We start from the raw sequence: 17,738 nt of genomic DNA, 5'->3' as shown, positions 1-17,738 counted from the left end.
ACCTCACACAGGCTTCAGCTGGAGAGCCCGCCTCAGTCGGGCACTCCAACGCCTGCTCCCAGGCAAGTGCAGGACCCGCGCTTCTAACTCCCCTGGGAAACGCTCTGCATACTGACCTGGCTTCCACCTCCCTACTCAATGCAGTCCACGGAGGGGGTGGCCTCCCAGGTGAACACGATGCAGAATGAGGTTATGAGGTTAAGAACCAACGACCTACGTCCTGGACTTGTCATACACTTGCAGGCCCCAGCCACACCTACTGAGTCAGGAACTCTGGGAGTGGTGGGGCTCCCCGCAATCTCGTGCCCTAAGTTCCCCAGGTGATTCTGATACACCACAGAGTTTGAGAACCTCTGCTCCGAGTGATCCGTCTTAAACTGACAACATGTGAAATGAACCTGAATTCTATGCAGAAAAATAAATAAGAGACAATCAGGTGGGCACTCAGGATACGTCGCCTGGAACTGGAGTCTCTCCCGTCCTCACGTACCTGGATGTCAAAGTGCCTTACTTGCCAGGTGGGCCAGCGGGTGTTCTCAAGCTGTCCCCTACACACAGTATGACTAGTGAACAATGAAAATGCTTCCTGAAAAGCTCTGGTTTTAAGCAAAATATACATAAAGTCCCCAACCAGAGCCAGAGTTGAGAAATCTTACAGTGGGAAGCCAAAAATGGATGGAAAATATTCGAGAAAACAGCAGCAGTTACTGAAGGCATCACAGGACAGTTACACCTTGTCCACTGTCCCCTACAAAGCCATCAATAACCATTGGTCACTGTTCCCTTGGCACAGAGCGGGGCTATCTGAAGGTGAGAGGGAGGAGGAGGTAAATCTCACCGGGGGTTAAAGCCGCGTCTCAACACGGAGGTTAATCAACACTCATTAGACTACGGAGGCGGAGGGGTGGCCACGCCTCACTACACCCCCCCGCGTCTGCATGCACTTCTCCCACAGAATACTTCTCGGGCACCTATTGCCTACCAAAATTATTAACATCACCTATTAAGATGGGGCCAGGCCACTGCCTAAAGCCAGGGTCTCAATAAAGCGCCTCTCTGCTGGTGGAGGGACTTGTCTTCAAGTTGTGAAGTGCAATAAAGCAAAGCGCAATAAAAAGAGAGTACGCCCGTAATCCAGACCTCGTTATCACCTAATGGGAAGGACGCAAAGTTGTCCACTGATACATCTGCTTCCTCACCACTAGGGAATTCGGTGCCATGATCAAAGCCACCATTTCCTGTGAAGCACAAGACACCAGACTGAAAGGGACCTGTCCCAGAAGGTGCACACTTGCCTTGTAGCCTGCAGAGCCTGCAGTCCCCCTCGCAATGTGAGTCCTCTAACATGGGAACTGTGACGGTGATCAAACAGAACGAAAGGAAACTGATTTTCCCTACGAAGAGGAAGATAAGCCTCCTGAGTATCTCTTGCGCGGTTCCTTTTGCACCTGTTTTTCCTTGTCTATGCTCTTTTCCTGCTCACATCAGGCCCGATTAGAAGGATGCAAGGACCAATGGAAGGGTCTTGCGAGCCAGATGAGCCAGATGAACTATGAATCAATGATCTGAAGGTAGAAGTTACTATATTTCTATACTAAAACTCTAAAATAACTTAATTTCCAACTCAAGAATTCAACAAGGGCTATACTCTCTTTAAAGTATCTTATGAAAATATTGGATAGGCCACAAAACTGCAACAACTGAATGCTACAACTGACAAAAATTCCTCTGAAGTATAAAAGAACTTAGAAACACACAAGAAAAAGGAATAAATGCAAGGAACCTAAGATTACTGGCAAACGAGAGATATTCTGAGGTTTGTGCCCAGCCTTTAGAGGTTATCAAAAGATAAACACATCCTTTTGGGACAAAAACAACGATGACAACAACACCCACATAAACCATCAGATCTTTTTCAATAAATTCTAACTTGCCTGATCAAAGTTTTCAACAGCTTATGCAAGGAACTTGGATTTGAATACCTTTTCCACAACTGAAATCACTGAAAAATGGCCCAGATGTTAAAAGGTCTTGGGGGCCTCCACGAAACTACAGCCATGCCGTGGGGAGGCTCATGACTAGCCGCGGCCCTCACGTGTCCTTAGGTGCAAACACCCTGGCGCGTCCCCAAAGGCACAGAATCCTCAGGTTCCGCCGAGAGCTCTCACGGCACTTCGACAACGCGCAGCTGATCCTTACGGGAAGTTCTGATCCTTCTATCAATAAATGCTGTCAGCAATACTGCCACTGATACCTGCGGTCACACGTGCGTGTGTGCGCGTGTGCACACCCTCACCTAAGTCTGAAGGGACACACGCTATACAGTCGTTATCTTTAGGAGGTGGGACTGAGAGGGATTTTTCTTATAGTTTTCTGAATTATCTTGATTTTTACCAATAACTAGCAATTTTATGATTAGGAAAAAATAAGCTTCTCCGTTAAGAAACGAGATCCAAATGATCAGTGTGCAAATAACCACGTCCATCGACACAGACCGCCCTGGCAAGCCGCCCTCACCTGCTTCGTTGCACAAGGCTTTCAAGTCTGCGCCTACGTAGCCGTGCGCGCTGTTCGCCAGCTGCAGCAGCTCGGCCCGGGTGAGCGCGTGCGGGACCCTGCGGAGCAGCTTCTGGAGGATGTCCAGCCGGTCCTGCGCACTGGGAACTCCGATCTCGATCTCTCTGTCAAATCGCCCGGGTCTGCGGAGTGCGGCATCCAAAGCATGAGGCCGGTTTGTGGCCCCGAGGACCAGCACCTGTCCCTCGCTTCCTTCCTAACAAAGTAAAATGAAAATAGCATTACTCTTCTGAAAGTAATGTGTATATTATGCGTATTGTATTACATATAACATGTTACACGGTACATACGCAATATGTGTATTACATACACACACACACACACACACACACTATATGATTACATAGACAAGGACAGCGCTAACTGTCCAAGCTGCTAAGTCCTATCCCTTCCACTTTTATTACTCAGCCTACATTTTCCCAAGTTTGGCCTAAAGGCTCCCCCACCTAGAAAGCTTTCCAATTCCTGCCTCTCTATCTCCCGTGAGCGATGTCTCCCCCACTTCTAGCACGTTACCCACACTATTCTAATGACCTACATATTATTCAAATAAAATTTTCTTCACATATGAACTGCTTCATTGTTTTGATAAATTTTGATAAATTTTTAAATTCCTGAAAATATTAATAGCAATATTACCGACACCCAAGTATCAGCCACCCTTGAATATGTAGGGACTTTAACTCTGAGAATAAAATTTGGAACAAATTATAAAGAACAGTGATCACCATAGGCCACCTATAGAAATTCTCCAACATTCTATTCGGAGGACCCGAGAGTAATCTCACAGAGACAAGCCTCACTGGAATGCGATTCAAAGTAAGGAAGCTCCGACCTAATCCATTTCACTGGAAGTGCCAACAGAAAATGCAGAGATTCTAATGAATCTGTGAATTATGAGTTTAGAAGACGAATAAAGGCCCTTACAGGTCTGCTGACTAAAGCATCAGTGTCGCATGCTTCCCGTCCTGCCCAAAGGCACACCACCAGTCCACAGCAGGCCTGGCCCAGTGGCAGAGGAAGCGGCAGCAGCAGCACAGTGACTGAGACCCTGCAACCCAGAGCCTGCTGGCCGACCTCCTACTCACCAGGAATTCTGATTATAATACAGCTCTCCATACATATTTGTCTTGAAGGTAAAAACAGAGTCACCCATAAACAAAGATCTGTGGTCAGCTAAATATTTATATTTCTTATTACAAATCAACAAACCGGTGTCCCGGTTTCTATGAGCTCTTGTGAGTGGTATTGTTGCGGTTGAGCCCTCAGAGCCCCCCCCTTCCCCTCCCCCTATCTTCGACACACTAGCAACTCTGGCTTCTCCAGCTTTATAAACTGAGAACCAAGCCTGGCACGTGACAACCACACCCAGGTACTGCCCCGAGACTGAGAACCAGGTCATCATCTGGCCCCCCCCAGGTGGCGGCCCCTTCGCTTGTTACTCTTAAAACCTGCAACACAGGTCAGCAAATGAGAGAGAAGCTTCGCATTGTGTTCACAGGTTCAGTTTCTAGCAACAGGCGGTGAAAACCAAAAAGTTCCAATAGTCTAGTTTTTTGATGTGCAAAATGATAACTTGAGATTACGGTATAATTTCTTTTGGTTCTAACATATTATGATTCTAAAAAATGAGTTATTTACAAACTTGCATAAGAAGTGTCTTCTTCTGGTAAATGGCTGTCAAGAGTCTGAATTTTTATCATTCTCATTTTCTATTAGTCCCAAGCATCTCCCTTTCATAATTAGTACACAGATTAACGTAAGTGTACGCCCTGTCAGAGATCTGGTGACAAAGTAAATTCCTTTTAAATGTTAAACGAACACTTTTTCCATTACTCTCACTTTCCTTCCTTTCATATGCCAAACTTAAACCCCCAAAAGAATTGAATTATACACGGGTATATAAGACTTAGTCATGAAATTTCTTTGTAAAATCCCATTTAACAGCTACACTTTTCTTACTGGCTTCTGCTTCCGGTTTTTAAGTTACTACCATTTATTACAAAAGAAATCCATCATTGTATATTATTTTATATGCTAGAAAAACATGCCAGGTTATACAGTCCTAGCAGTTACTAAGAAATCTGCCAAAGAGAAATTTTTTATGGGCTTTCCTCTAGTTTTTATAGTTAATATTTTCCCTTACACTAGAATACCCCAAAACTCAGACGTAGTTGATAGCTTTCGCTACTACACATGCACACATCATTAAGGACTGACCCCTTCACGCACAGAACCATACTGATGCCATACTTACTGAACCAATACCATCCATCAGGGTTAGGAGTGAAGCTACAACTCTTTTCTCCACTTCATTCTGAGCCCCTTCTCTTTTAGGGCAAAGTGCATCCAGCTCATCAATAAAAATAATTGATGGGTGCCTAAAAACAAACGAGTAAAATGAATCATGTACATTTAAATTTTAAGTTTGATGCTGCATTTCTATTAAAATTGAAACTAGCTTTAATTTTTTAACTGAAACACATCAAATTTAGAATGTAGTTAATAATATTAAAGACAAAGGCAGTAGTACATAGGATGCTAAGCTGAAAAGGCCTAGGTTAATTCTAGTTCAAATGAATTCTCCGATGTCTCATTCTAGTGGATCTGCCCAGTCTCTTGCTCATGAGGTGGCAGTCCAGGCCCAGACATAACGTGCCACTAAGGCCTGCTAAGCTGTCACGCCCGGATCGACTCACAATCGTGTTGTCCCTCTGAGCAGGCTTAAAGTCCAAGGGATAGAAAGCAGAAATGCTTTTTTTTTTTTTTAACCAATTAAAAAAAGAACGTTCAAGATGATCAATTCTCCCATAGGGAGATACGAATTCTCTCACAAGAGGAACTCCCAACTACCAGAGACAACAAAAACATCCTAAACCACAAGGCATGGCCCTGGGTCTCGACCTCGGTATTGGGGCTCCACACTACTCATTTCATCCACTAACACTGGAAAAAAGCACTTTAAAAATGGAAGTTCTTTTGATAAGAGTGGTAATTACAAGTTAAATACCAAAACGATGACAGAGATGTTAAATAGCCACCTCACAAATAATATTATTTTAGACACGATTACAGACTACACTCTAACGCTCCTCACAATGCAACATGGTAGCCTAATCTGAGGAATAATCAATGAGAATCGCTGCTACGGAGCAAAATATTTGTTCCTTTAAGTCAAAGTGTAATAAAAGTTTGAAGCATAAAAGGCTACTATCAATGCAATCTAAGGGAACTAGATATACTAGATACGCCTAAGTACCCACAAGAAAGAAAATCATAAACGTGTATCTCAAAGTTACATGCCTCGACAAAAAGCACTGTCTTGACTCTTTGGCCTCCTGTAATTTTTTACTGAGATATACCTGGCATATAACTTACTAGTGTCAGGTGTACAACATAATGATTTGATACCTGTATGTAGTGTAAAGTGATCACCAGTCGACTTGACATCTGTCGCCACGCAGTTACTTTTTTTCTGTAATAAGGTCTTTTAAGATCTACTTTCTTTCCGACTTTCAAATATGCAACATGGTTTAACTATAGACGTCATGCCATGCCTTACGTCCCCGGGACTTACTTGTTTTATAACCAGAAGTTTGTACTTTTTGCTACCTTATGTAACAACTCATTCATCAAACTTCCAAAACAGCATTAGACAGAAAGACAGAACATCACTAGATTTACAACCTGTTTCTAGTGCTGTCACTATCAGTTTTGTACTAGTCTGTCATGCTTCGTATAAAGTGCTAGAATCTCTACTTTGATCCAAACAGCTTCAACTACTAATTTCAAACATTAAAAATAAAGAATACCGCAGAGTGGCTTCAGCAAATATCTGGCGTAACCTTGCTTCGGTCTCTCCATAGAATCTGTAACAAATAAAATACATTTAAGGACTCTTACTGTTTTTAAAGTTTTGTCTATTAAAGCTCATCAGACTTTTCAAATACTTCAGAATACTTAAAATTACTTTCAAAAATTATTTTCCAAACTTAATTTTTCACACATTAAAAAGCGAATTTAAACTATTTCGACATATGAAACATCCAGACAGAATACTACGCTGCCATTTTCTAAAAAGCACATTTAAGAAGTGTATTTAATAACACTGGTTATTCTATTACATGGTGCACCTACTTGCTTATAATCTCAGGGCCATTTATTACAGAAACGTAGGCTCCGACTTCATTAGCGACAGCCCTGGCGATCATTGTCTTTCCAGTGCCTGGAGGGCCATAGAGCAACACTCCCCTAGGGGCAGGAATTCCTAAGAGAAGGAAAACGCTGGAGTCAGCATTACTGGTTTCTTCTAAGTGTTGTCACATGGCTTCAAACCTAAGTTCAACATATAAACGTCTTACACCACAAAACTAAAGAAACAGTCAGACTGTCGTTTTTCCCTCAGAAGGATGTACTAAGCAGCCCAGACGCCGATCTCCAGCAACGACTGTTTCCTTCTCTGCAGGCCAGGCCAGGCCAGGCATCGGTAAAGCACTGGCTGGACACCCGCGCTGTGGCCGGCCCAATCCCACATTATCAGCAAATGAAGTCTGGACGACCGGGGCACAAAGCAAGGCACCAATCCCAATTTTCATCAAACTAGACATGCTCGGAGAATATAAGCATTACTAGCAAAACGTCAATCTAAGGGTTCCTTTTTTAAATTTGTTTTTTATTAAATTTTATTGAGGTGGCATTGGTTAATAAAATTATATAGGTTTAAGTGTACAATAATGTCGTGTGTATACTGCATTGTGTTCCCCGCCCCAGATCTCCTTCCCTCCATGATATATTCGTCCCCCTTTACCCTTAGCTCCCTCCCCACTCCCCCTTCCCTCTGATAACCACTAAACTGTTGTCTGTGTCTACAAGTTTTTGTTCATTTTACATATATAAAGATTCATGAAAGAGGAAAAAGCAGAGGAGGAGACGGTATTCACCAAACAGATGCAGGGACTCTGGGCAGTCAGCACCCAGAGGAAGCCCTGAGTTTTCTAGGGCCAAGTCACTCCCTTGATCCCCTGCCTTAATGCAGAGCCCTGCACACAGCTACGCTTCCTAACCAAGAGGTTCTATCCAGTGCATTTGAGTGTTTGCTTTGCTTTAGTCATTATAGCTGATCTGGTGTGGTCAGATACTCATTCTAGATCCAATACTAAGGACTGTGTAAATATGCAATTAAAAGGGACAAGGCTGCAACTAAGTCACATCACAACCTAAGGCGACCAAGCACAGAAGCAGGCTCATCTAAATGGCACCTCCCAAGGCAATTCGCATGTCCTACCACCGCTACCACTCAGACAAGGAAAAGAGGCAAAGAGGGTGAGCGATTATCAGCTAGGTGCAATGAGCCAACTGCTTTTTAGTTTGAACAGAACAATCCTGGGTGCAAAACACTGGAGAGATCATACCGTAACTCCGGAAAAGTTCAGGCTGCTTGAGAGGCAATTCGATGATTTCCCTGATGGCTTTCAGCTGACTACTTAAGCCTCCTATCATGTCGTAAGTCACCCTGAACTGGCTGTCTTGCTCTCTGGAATTTGTCCGCGTCTTTGTGAAATTGACCCTGGTCGCCGAGGAGATGAAGTAGAAAGTGTCAGTGCTGCACTTCGCTCCCGGGCGGGCCGGCTCCCGCGCGCTCTCTTCGCCGGCGAGCTGCTCGCTTCCTTCTCCCGCAGAAGCAGAACTGCACTGAAGACTCGTGGCTTCCTCTAGCCCGAGTCCGCTGCCACCACCAGGGCTCTGCGTGACACCTGACGAAATGTCGCCAGCTCTATCTGTCATCCTGTCATCTACTGGTTTGCCAGGAGTACTGCTCGATGTGGGGTCGCAAGGCTCTTTCAGACTCAGCTGGCTTAGCTGTAAGGACATGTCCAGGGTGCTGGCTTCCACGCTGGACCGTTCAGAGGCCACTCCCTGGGCACCGGCGTCAGGGTCATGCTGACGCCTTCTCAGAATCATGCCATCGGCCCCTTTCACTCTTAGCACTTGCAACTTGCACGGTCGTCCATAGAATGTCACATACAGAAAATTGCCAGGTAGAACAATCTTGCCATCTAGAAAACAGTTTGTTCAACATATACGTTAGCACAATTTTCCACCCATGTAATGTTTAAATACCAATTGTTTTAACAGATCTGATTGCAAAGACTGAATCAAAGATGGGAGTATTAATAAAACAACTGCAATGAGCAATCAAGGAAGCAGCGTCCTCCTGGAGCCCCATCCGGAGGTCGGAGGGGGACAAGATGCAACGGACACCTACGATCCCTGTACCCCCACCAACGGCATCAACGAACGGCCAGACCTTCCGCACTCGACAGTAAAGAACCTAAAATGCCCGCCTCAGCCAACGTGCCGGGATGATGTTTCTTCCTGGACAGAGTCAGAGCTCCAGGGCTCAAAGTCTCAGTTCTGCCTCTGACTTTGTCCACAGACAAGCCGCATTTCTCTCCACGCTCAACTGCCCCTCAAGTAAGTGACAGGGGGAAAACACATCCCTATCTTAAAAGGACAGTAATTCATTAAGAATATTTTCTAAATCTACACTATTTTGAAAAAAATTTTTAAGTACATAAGACCTCAAAGACATATTACTTTATTTACTGCTGCCTTGCTTCTTAAATTTTGAAAAACTATTTAAAAAATGTCTCACCTAGTTTCCTCAGAAGACACCCAGCCAATTGTTCTTCATTAATATCCACATTTTTGTCACTACAAAGGGTGGCGGGAGAGGGGGAAATAGAAATAAACATCGAGTACACCAAAAACTAAAATATAAAATGACACGTACATAGTTGTAACTAGACCTAAACAAAAGCATAATTCGTTTACAGCCTGGAAATAATTTACACAATTTTGGAATGGTTTACAATTTTCGGATATTTCTTATAGCCATGAAAATGTCATTTTCGGTTTGGTGTCCCAGTCGTCCAAATTAGTGTCCTTCACAGCACAGGGTACTCTCCATTAGTGGACCATGAAATGATTTCAGTCAATCTCACCCAGCACTTTTTTAATAGAATAGAAAATGTGACAGTATGTCACACATAGAAAGGGTTTATAAATGTTGCTTTGTAAAGCACTACTTTATTATACATACACCTCGACATACTCATGTGTTGTTTTAAAGATTATAATCCATATAAAATACATATATTTGTATGTTATATACATATATTCACCCTAAAATCAAAGGTTCAGTATTTGCTAATTCAGTATCTGTGGCAACTTTATAGAACACAACTACCACAAATAACAAGAATCAACTGTGTGTTCATGAAAAAGAGAGTGGGAAATAGAACAAGGAGGAAATTTCATGAATCAAATGTATATAAATACGAACGAGAAGATCAGATCTCACTAAAAGCTTAAATTTACTCGATTGTAGAACTCTGAAGTCAGTTATATTTAAATTGTTCCTATCTATTAAACTTTGAATATAAGATATTTACAAATATATTCAAGAACAGTAAAAACACTCAACCAGTTTGCCTTTGAAAAAAGAATGGGTGAAGATAAAACCATTTCCACTAGAGGGAGCTCTAACCTTACTAATGAAAATTTTCAGACACAACTGAAAGATTTGAGTAACAGATTAAAATGACTGATTTTTCTTACTGGAAATTAAGTTTCTGGTCTAAGTCCTGCTGACACATTTAAAACATGATTTTTTAAAAAATAAATAAAATGTTTAAAACTGAGCTTCCATTTAAAACACACACAGCCCCACCATAGTGGGTGATCATTATCACCTAAGGCTGCTGTGCCCTCAAGAAGTCACGGTAGTTAGCAGGTCATCAGAAACCCCGTAGCTGAACGCTACAACTGCAGGCCCGTGTGAAAACAGGCTGAAGAATAATCCCGCGCAGTCCGAGCGGTACCACTAACCAGCCCGGACGCGAGCAGGCGCGTTACTGCTCACTAAGCCGGTTTCCTCATCTGTAAAACGGGGGAGTATGGATACCCTGCAGGATGTTTAGAGGATTAGATGAGCAGAAAAAGCAAAAGCGCATGTGTGTGTGTGCGCACGAGTGCACGTTCGTGCACAGCTGGTGCTCGGTGCGCCGTGCTCCTTATAATGTGCTCCTTTTCCTGTCTGCCTTCTACTTAACCGTTCACTACACAGTTAAATGCTCTGAAAATCGGCCTGTTTTTAAAGGAAAAAACATGCTGAAGCTCAAGCTTCGCATCTACAAAAGTAGTGAAAAGAAAAACATTTTAAAATCAAGCTAAACTGGGAAATGTTTTCTGCTTCCTGCACATAATATAAACACATTCCCAAAATTGTAACTAACGTGATATTAAAGTACCAAAAGGTGCTTTTTTAAAATAAACTTTGATAAGATTCTTATAGCCAAACTGAGTCAAAATCCTGTTAGATACAAAATATCCAAGAGGAGGATGAGTGATATGCTTTAACTATTGATAGGTTGACTCAAACAATTAGTCTTTGATAAGGGATTATTTAACACTCTGATAGAAGCAACTTTCACTAGATTGAATTATCATTGAGTTAAAATACACAATCAGTTACTTTGCTCGAGTGGTTTTTATTAAAACTTGTTTCTTGCCTACTCACCGTAATCTACTCCCTTCTTTACAACTGTAAAAAAGACAAGAAGCCCTGATTATACTGCAGACCAAGATGAAAAACATTATTAGACATCCATCAGTAATAATTTCTCTTGCCTACCTCGTCAGGGCACACTCTAATCACAGGACATTAGCATCCTTAATCCCTAAGTCACACAGCAGTCATTTAGCCTGTGCCGTCTAATACGGTAGGCCACTAGCCGCTCGCCACACTGGTCACCAAGTGCTTAAAATGTGGCTCGTCCAGATTAAGATGTGCTACAACTGTAACGTACATACTGGATTTTGAAGACTTAGATTAAAAGAAAGGATGACAATATCTTACTAATAGCTTTTTTTGTCATTACAAGTTAAAATAAAATTTTACATATATTAGTTAAATAAAATACATATCACAATTCATTTCACCTGCTTCTCTTTACTTTCTAAATGTGGGTGCTAGAAAATGCAAAACTACGCCTGTGCTCTACATTTGACTCTCGTTCTATTTCTACCAGGCAGCGCTGATCCAGGCACCAGAGAAAGAGCCAAACCTGAGTGCCACGTCCATTTCCTCAGCCTGCAACACAGCGCCCAGCAGAGGCTGGACCCGGATGGTGTCTCCAACCCGGACGCCCACGTTCTTCTGTGCTATATCACTCAGGCCGACCTTGCCTCCAGGAAATCCCGACACAGGCCAGGCCGTGTAGACCTGCCCAGAAGACAAGAAATTAAAATGAGAAAATCAATATTCATAGAGTATCCTTAACTTCTAAGACAGAAAACTACGCACAGCCAAGTAAATGGATCTGCATGCAACACTCAGCCCTTACCCCAAAGGAGTTACAGTCTGACATGAGTTACCAAGAAAAGTTTTACAAATAGATCTTTCTGTGAAGATCAGGGACCATGGCAGTGACAATGGTGGGAGACTGCACGACGCATTTAGGAAACATGACAAAGGCTTCAGCAGGGGAGAAGAAGAAGAGGCAAGTACTGAAGGCGAGCTCGGGGTCAGGGAGGCCAGCGGGACATAAACTGCATCCGGGAAACAGCGAGGGGCCTGCCACAAGCGCTCCGTGGGAGCGCAGGCATCAGACTTGGGGGTTAGGGGAGAGGTGGTCATTTCTAGCTCCAGATACTGAGCTGAGCCCGTACATGTAGTCTTCTCTCCCACAAGACACAGTAAAGGATTTTGAAAAGTATAAGCTCAGAACAATGAAAAGAATGGGAGGCGTGCCATCAGCGATAAGAGATATCGAAACCTTTCCAGGGGGCCCCAGAGGAGGAGAGAACACCCCGTCATGAAGCAGAAGACACGGCAGAGGCAGAGGCAGGGGCTGGCAGCAGAGGAGAAGCCAAGCTGCCAAACGTGACCCAGAAAAAGGTCCAGGCTGAGAGGCTCAGGTATGACGAATGGCAGCAGGGAGAGGCACAGCTGAAAAGAGGGAGGGTAATCAAATATTTGTGCGACTCAAAACAATATTTCTGTAGAGAAAAATAACTAACAAAGGAGAAACAGGGATGACAGTGTGTGTCTCCCAACCTCCCCAGGAACAGCCTCTCTACGGTGTGGCATCTGGGGACTATATTCCCGTCATCGTCGCAGGCATCAAAGGAAGGGAAAGTTCATATAGACGTGAGGGTCTTTTAAACTATAGTTTTTCATTTATTCCTGTTTGTGTTGAAAATTAAAAGCAAAAACATCTCGAATCTTTCTAAACTAAGGAAACGAAAAAGGCTCTTACCTCTTGCTTTCCATGCAGACTGGTCAGCAACACTGGTCGACCTATGCATATGTTTGCAGACTTCATGGTGCTGAGTCCAAGCTGAACAAGGGAATTCTGGAATTTTTTAGGAACCCTGTCATCTACCAAGAAGGAAAAGAAAATCATTTTCGTACTGTTCTGTAACTGAAGCTAAAGCACGCTTTCCTTGCGAGTGAATAAAAAGCCCCTGCCACATGAATGCACTCACCATGCCCTGGAGAAACCACTGTCCCCATCTTTCTAGTTTTAACGAACAGACTGAAAACCAACGCTTTTTGAGGAACCGCTAACAGCGTGAGCGCTGACCAAAAGAAGATGTTTTATGGAGTGGGTACTAGTTTTCATTATTTAAAAAAATGTCTTTAATTTCATTGAGAGCTGAACACGCTTGCACCAGGGCGTCCCTGGGCTTCCGTACTTGATCCCGAGCCAAGTCGGTTACTATGCAAAGGCTTCACCTGGGGACCGGGGACATTACCAGACTAGAGGATTAAGACACATCTCTACTTCCGACCCACACAACAGCGATCGGACATCTCTCTTCTCTGTGCCCAAGACCCCGTGGAGAAGAAAGAGACTAACACCCTGGGCGGGCACACTCACACTGACTGAAACGGCCCCCTGTGATGCCCACTTCTGGCCAAAGGGCCCCGGAGTCCAGCCCAGTTAGCGACACTCCTGAACACGCCACCGCACCCAAAGCTCCAGCCCGTCTCACCCGCCCCCTCGAGCTCCATCTTCGGGCAGCTGTCCCTCTGCCAGAGACCAGTATGTAACGTCACGATGTTCATGCGCCTCACAGTCAGACTTTCTCCTGCACTATACGCTGCTTTGGGGCAGGAACTGAATCAAATTTATCTTTGCATCTCCAGTGCCTGGAATGCATCGAATATAGCAGCTGCATATTGAATATCAGTGAAATGAACGAATGTAGAGGAGTGCATAATATTTTTCTTTTCAGCACAAAATCCAAGAAATACTTGATAAGATTTTAACACCTGATAAATTTTATAAGCTTCCTTTATAAAATGTATTATAAATATCATAATCATAGAGCTCTAATATTAGTATTCCCTAATAATCAGAACAGCTTTTGTAATTAAATAGTAATTAAGTCAACGAAAGCAAAACCAAGAGGTATGTCTAATTTACTTTACTCTCTGCCACTACGAAATAACTTCCCAATATGTTTAGTCTCCTCCTGATGTCAATAAACAAATCTAGAAAAACTAAGCATTTCAAGGAGCTAAGATTAACGGTACTGAGTATAAACTAAAGTGAGAAATTAAAATTCCCCATGAACATCAGGGATTTTATTTAGCTGAAGCACCAATAACGGCAAAGCCTCCCATTCGCTGACCTCGTCATGTTCCGTTTCTGCCACGTCTTTCTTCCTGAGCTTCCCCTTCCCTTGGGACACTCCCTCCCAGGTGTATCGGTCCTGAGCAAGCCCCTAGGTTTTCTTCTCTTCCTTCCATCCCATCCTGCTCAGTTTCATGACGCACCAGGGTCTGACAAATCACAAGTGTCCCGAAATACCACCACTTCCTCCCTATCACCCATGGAGATCAAGGTCAAATGCCGTCCAATGGCCTGATTTCCCAAGCATCTCCACTGTACCCTCTACTTATGACACACAAATCTACTCGAGCTGCCACACAATTCCTGTCACTGGCCCTCATTCCTCCAACACTTTAAACTTCACATGTACTGAGCACCTTATGCGCCAGGTTAACTAATGAGGTAGTGAAGGTAACGTCAAACAACCACCCACCTTCCTTTGTCATTCAGCAAATATTTACTGCAAGCCTACTATATGGCAGATACTATGCTAGACACAGGATACAAAAGTGGACACAGTCCTTGGCTTCACGGAGCTTACAATCTAACAGCATAAAACAGTTATTAAATCATCGCTGAATAAGTACATAATTATAAACTAAGATTAATGCAATAAAAAAGAGGAAAGCCTTTACTGTGAGATCTGATCTAATTTGGAAGAATAAGAGAATGATTCCCCAAGGACGTAACGTTTCAATTCAGATCAGGAAGCGTAGGAATCAACTAAATGATGACGAGGAAAAAGATACGTCTCGGTAAAGAGGACAGCCTGTACAGAGGTCCTGGGCAGGAGGGAACACTGCACGTCCAGGGGAAGGGCGGCAGAGAGGTGGGAGACAAGGGGGCCACGTGAAGGCCAAGGCTGCCCAGAGCAGCAGGCTGTCGTGCTGCTGGTCTTTATTCTAACACCAGCTGGAGGCCAGTTAGGGGCGAAGAGCAGGGTCATGCAGTATCTTCATGTAAAAGATCATTTTAGCTGCAAAAAAGTGCAAAGGAATTGGAAGGGAATGGCCAGTGCAGGGGTCCAGGTGAGAGCGGATGCTGTCTGGGACTCAGCAGTGGGAACGGAATGAAGAGGAACATGGGAAACACTCAGGTGATTAAAATATTTAGGTGAAAATATCTGGTGATGGACTGAACACGTAAGAAGCGAGAGATGTGCCATGGGCAACTCCCAGGTTTCTGAAGTTTGAAATGGGAAAAACTGAAGAGGGCTAGTTTGTTTTGTTGGAAGAAATGTTATGTTCTTGAGGTCGGTCCTGAAGTACCTTAGAAAAATCCCAGAGAAGTGGCATGGTGCGCCATTCAAAGTGCGGCTGGCAAACTATTTGTTATTGGTTCGTGACAAGGTAAGTACAGAAAATTAGAATAAACGTTTAGAGGCTTTAATTGCAATCGGACAGTAATTATGTATCTGTTGAATCTAATAAAAAATTTCTATTTTTAAACCCTTTTTCTAGTAAGTTATTTTTATTGTATTTTACAACAGTGCTGGTCTGTGACATATTGTGCATTTAAAAATCTCTATAGCGTTTGAGAAGCAGTGGTCTAGAAGACAACTGACTCAAGACTTAGAAATAGTGCACATTAGGAATGTAAATCTGAAAATAATGAGGGTATAGATGGGAAACTGGGCAGTGAATGAACTTGCCAAATAAAAAAAAATTATAGAAAGAAAAAGATGATTTTAGGACTAAGACTTGAAGAACTTCAGAACAGCTGATGGTCAGGTGGGAGAGGATGAGCCTGCGAAGGAAACTGAGGAAGTACCAACAAAAAGATGAAGAAAAACTAGAAAAGTTCAATGATATGTAAGCCAAGAAGTAAAGTGTTTTGTAAAGTAATGAAAACCTGTCCACTGGATCCTCAACAGGGAGATGGGTGACCGTGGCAGGGGCAGTGTCCACGGAATGGCGGCTGGAGGCCAAGGAGGAATAGGATAAAGGAGTACGTCAGAAACGAGGAGGCAGGGACCGCTCACGCCCTTTAAGAAGTCTGGCATTGAAGGAGAGGAGAGAGACAGGGTGGTGGAAATAGAGCGTTTTTGTGTCTGTTTTCAAGATGGAAGAGAAATCAGTAAGTTTCAATATCAAGGTGAAGGATCCAGAAGAAAAAGGGAGTAAACGGGCAGGACAGAACATGCTGTTCTCTGACCCCCAAGGGAGATTAAAACCACATGTTAACTCTTTAGGGTCTTTAGGGTCTGCATAAGACACAAATAAAAATCTTGCCACGTTTATTCGGATCCCTTTTTCAAAGCTATAACCCATTGCTTGAACACACAGAAGCTTCACCGATAAATGACGTTTCCAACTCGAGGAAGCCATGATCTAGGATAATGGCTTTAGAGTCAAATACATCTTAAGTCGACTATCACCTCTGCCGTTTAGGACCTGTGGAACGGGGCGAATCCTGTTAACTTTTCTTCCTCTGCAAAATGCGCAAAAATAATACAGTACGATCTCCCAGGACTTCTGTGAAGATTAAATGAGACAACTATGTGACATACCCAGCCTAGCATGCAATTAACAACTGCTAGTAAATATCAGAACGGGTGCAGAGATTTAAAAAAAAAAAAAGAAAAAGAAAAAGAAAGCCACCTGCCTTTCCTTTCTAAGGCTCAGTGACGTCTCTTAGGAAGCACCCGCACCCCCACCGAACCGGGTATTTAGTTTTGTAGAACCCTGCGCTCGCTAGATACGAGCATTTTTGCCGTTGACTATGCCGTCAGTCCTACATGAGGCAAAGTTGTTTCACGCGCGACCTGGAAATTCAAAACAATTTACAGAAAACGAACCCCCGCACCGCTGCCCTGGCCGCGGATCACCCCCTTGTGCCTGACGTCCCGGCGTGGCTGACACCCTTCGGTTCCCCTCTCACGCCTCGGCGCGGCCCGACTTTCGAAGCCCCCGCACCCGCAGGCGGACCCCCCCCCCGTCCTCGCCCCCTCAGGCGGCGCCCCTCCGGCCTCGCGCCGCGCGTCCGCAACTCTCACCCTTCTCCAAGAAGTTGATCACCGCCAGAGCCCTCGCCGTCTCCGCGACGCCGGGCCCGGCAGAAGGAGCCGAAGCCCCGTTAGGAGAGGGAGCCGCGCAGGGCGAGGGCGAACCATTGTCGGCGATCCTACTGAGCCGTTTTCTGCTCTTCTTGGAGGACATGATCAGAAGGCTGCCTGGGAGTTGAAGCAGTAAAGCCGGCTCAACGTGCGCGCTTCACCGAGGGAAAAACTTCCGGGGCAGAAGTCAGCGAGGCTCCACCCCCCGCGCCGTAATCCTCCGAGCGGAGCGCATCCGCAGGAGCCCCGAGCGTCTTCGGAACCCGCCGTCTTTGGAGCGCTTCGAGAGGTTTTTCTGCGAGAGAAGACGGATCGGGTGGACGGAAACGTCATTTAGATTGTACATTTCTGAAAGATAAAACCTTTTCGTATTTCCGAGGCCTTCCCTATCCCTGAACACACGTGTGTTATATTAAACTATG

General features: G+C 44.1%; 1 protein-coding gene across 2 annotated transcripts in view; it reads right to left on the bottom strand.

Annotated features, from left to right (window-relative positions):
* SPATA5 (spermatogenesis associated 5) overlaps positions 1-17,611 on the bottom strand; it is a 132,261-nt gene extending 114,650 nt beyond the window's left edge. The window contains exons 1-10 of one of the 2 annotated variants that reach the window (XM_016160227.2): positions 17,257-17,611; positions 12,900-13,021; positions 11,706-11,863; positions 11,159-11,182; positions 9,233-9,291; positions 7,989-8,633; positions 6,715-6,844; positions 6,390-6,446; positions 4,835-4,958; positions 2,518-2,773 (exon numbers count right to left, since the gene is read on the bottom strand). In XM_016160227.2, coding sequence (XP_016015713.2) covers positions 2,518-2,773; positions 4,835-4,958; positions 6,390-6,446; positions 6,715-6,844; positions 7,989-8,633; positions 9,233-9,291; positions 11,159-11,182; positions 11,706-11,863; positions 12,900-13,021; positions 17,257-17,419 — 1,738 coding nt within the window. In that variant the 5' untranslated portion in view covers positions 17,420-17,611. The remainder of the gene's footprint in view (positions 1-2,517; positions 2,774-4,834; positions 4,959-6,389; positions 6,447-6,714; positions 6,845-7,988; positions 8,634-9,232; positions 9,292-11,158; positions 11,183-11,705; positions 11,864-12,899; positions 13,022-17,256) is intronic. The other variant, XM_016160228.2, reaches the window with a different exon arrangement.
* Positions 17,612-17,738: the final 127 nt, after the last annotated feature.

Source organism: Rousettus aegyptiacus, unplaced genomic scaffold (genome assembly GCF_014176215.1).
Source record: "Rousettus aegyptiacus isolate mRouAeg1 unplaced genomic scaffold, mRouAeg1.p scaffold_m13_p_16, whole genome shotgun sequence".
NCBI classification, from domain to species: Eukaryota; Metazoa; Chordata; class Mammalia; order Chiroptera; family Pteropodidae; genus Rousettus; species Rousettus aegyptiacus.
This window is presented reverse-complemented; position numbering and strand designations above follow the sequence as displayed.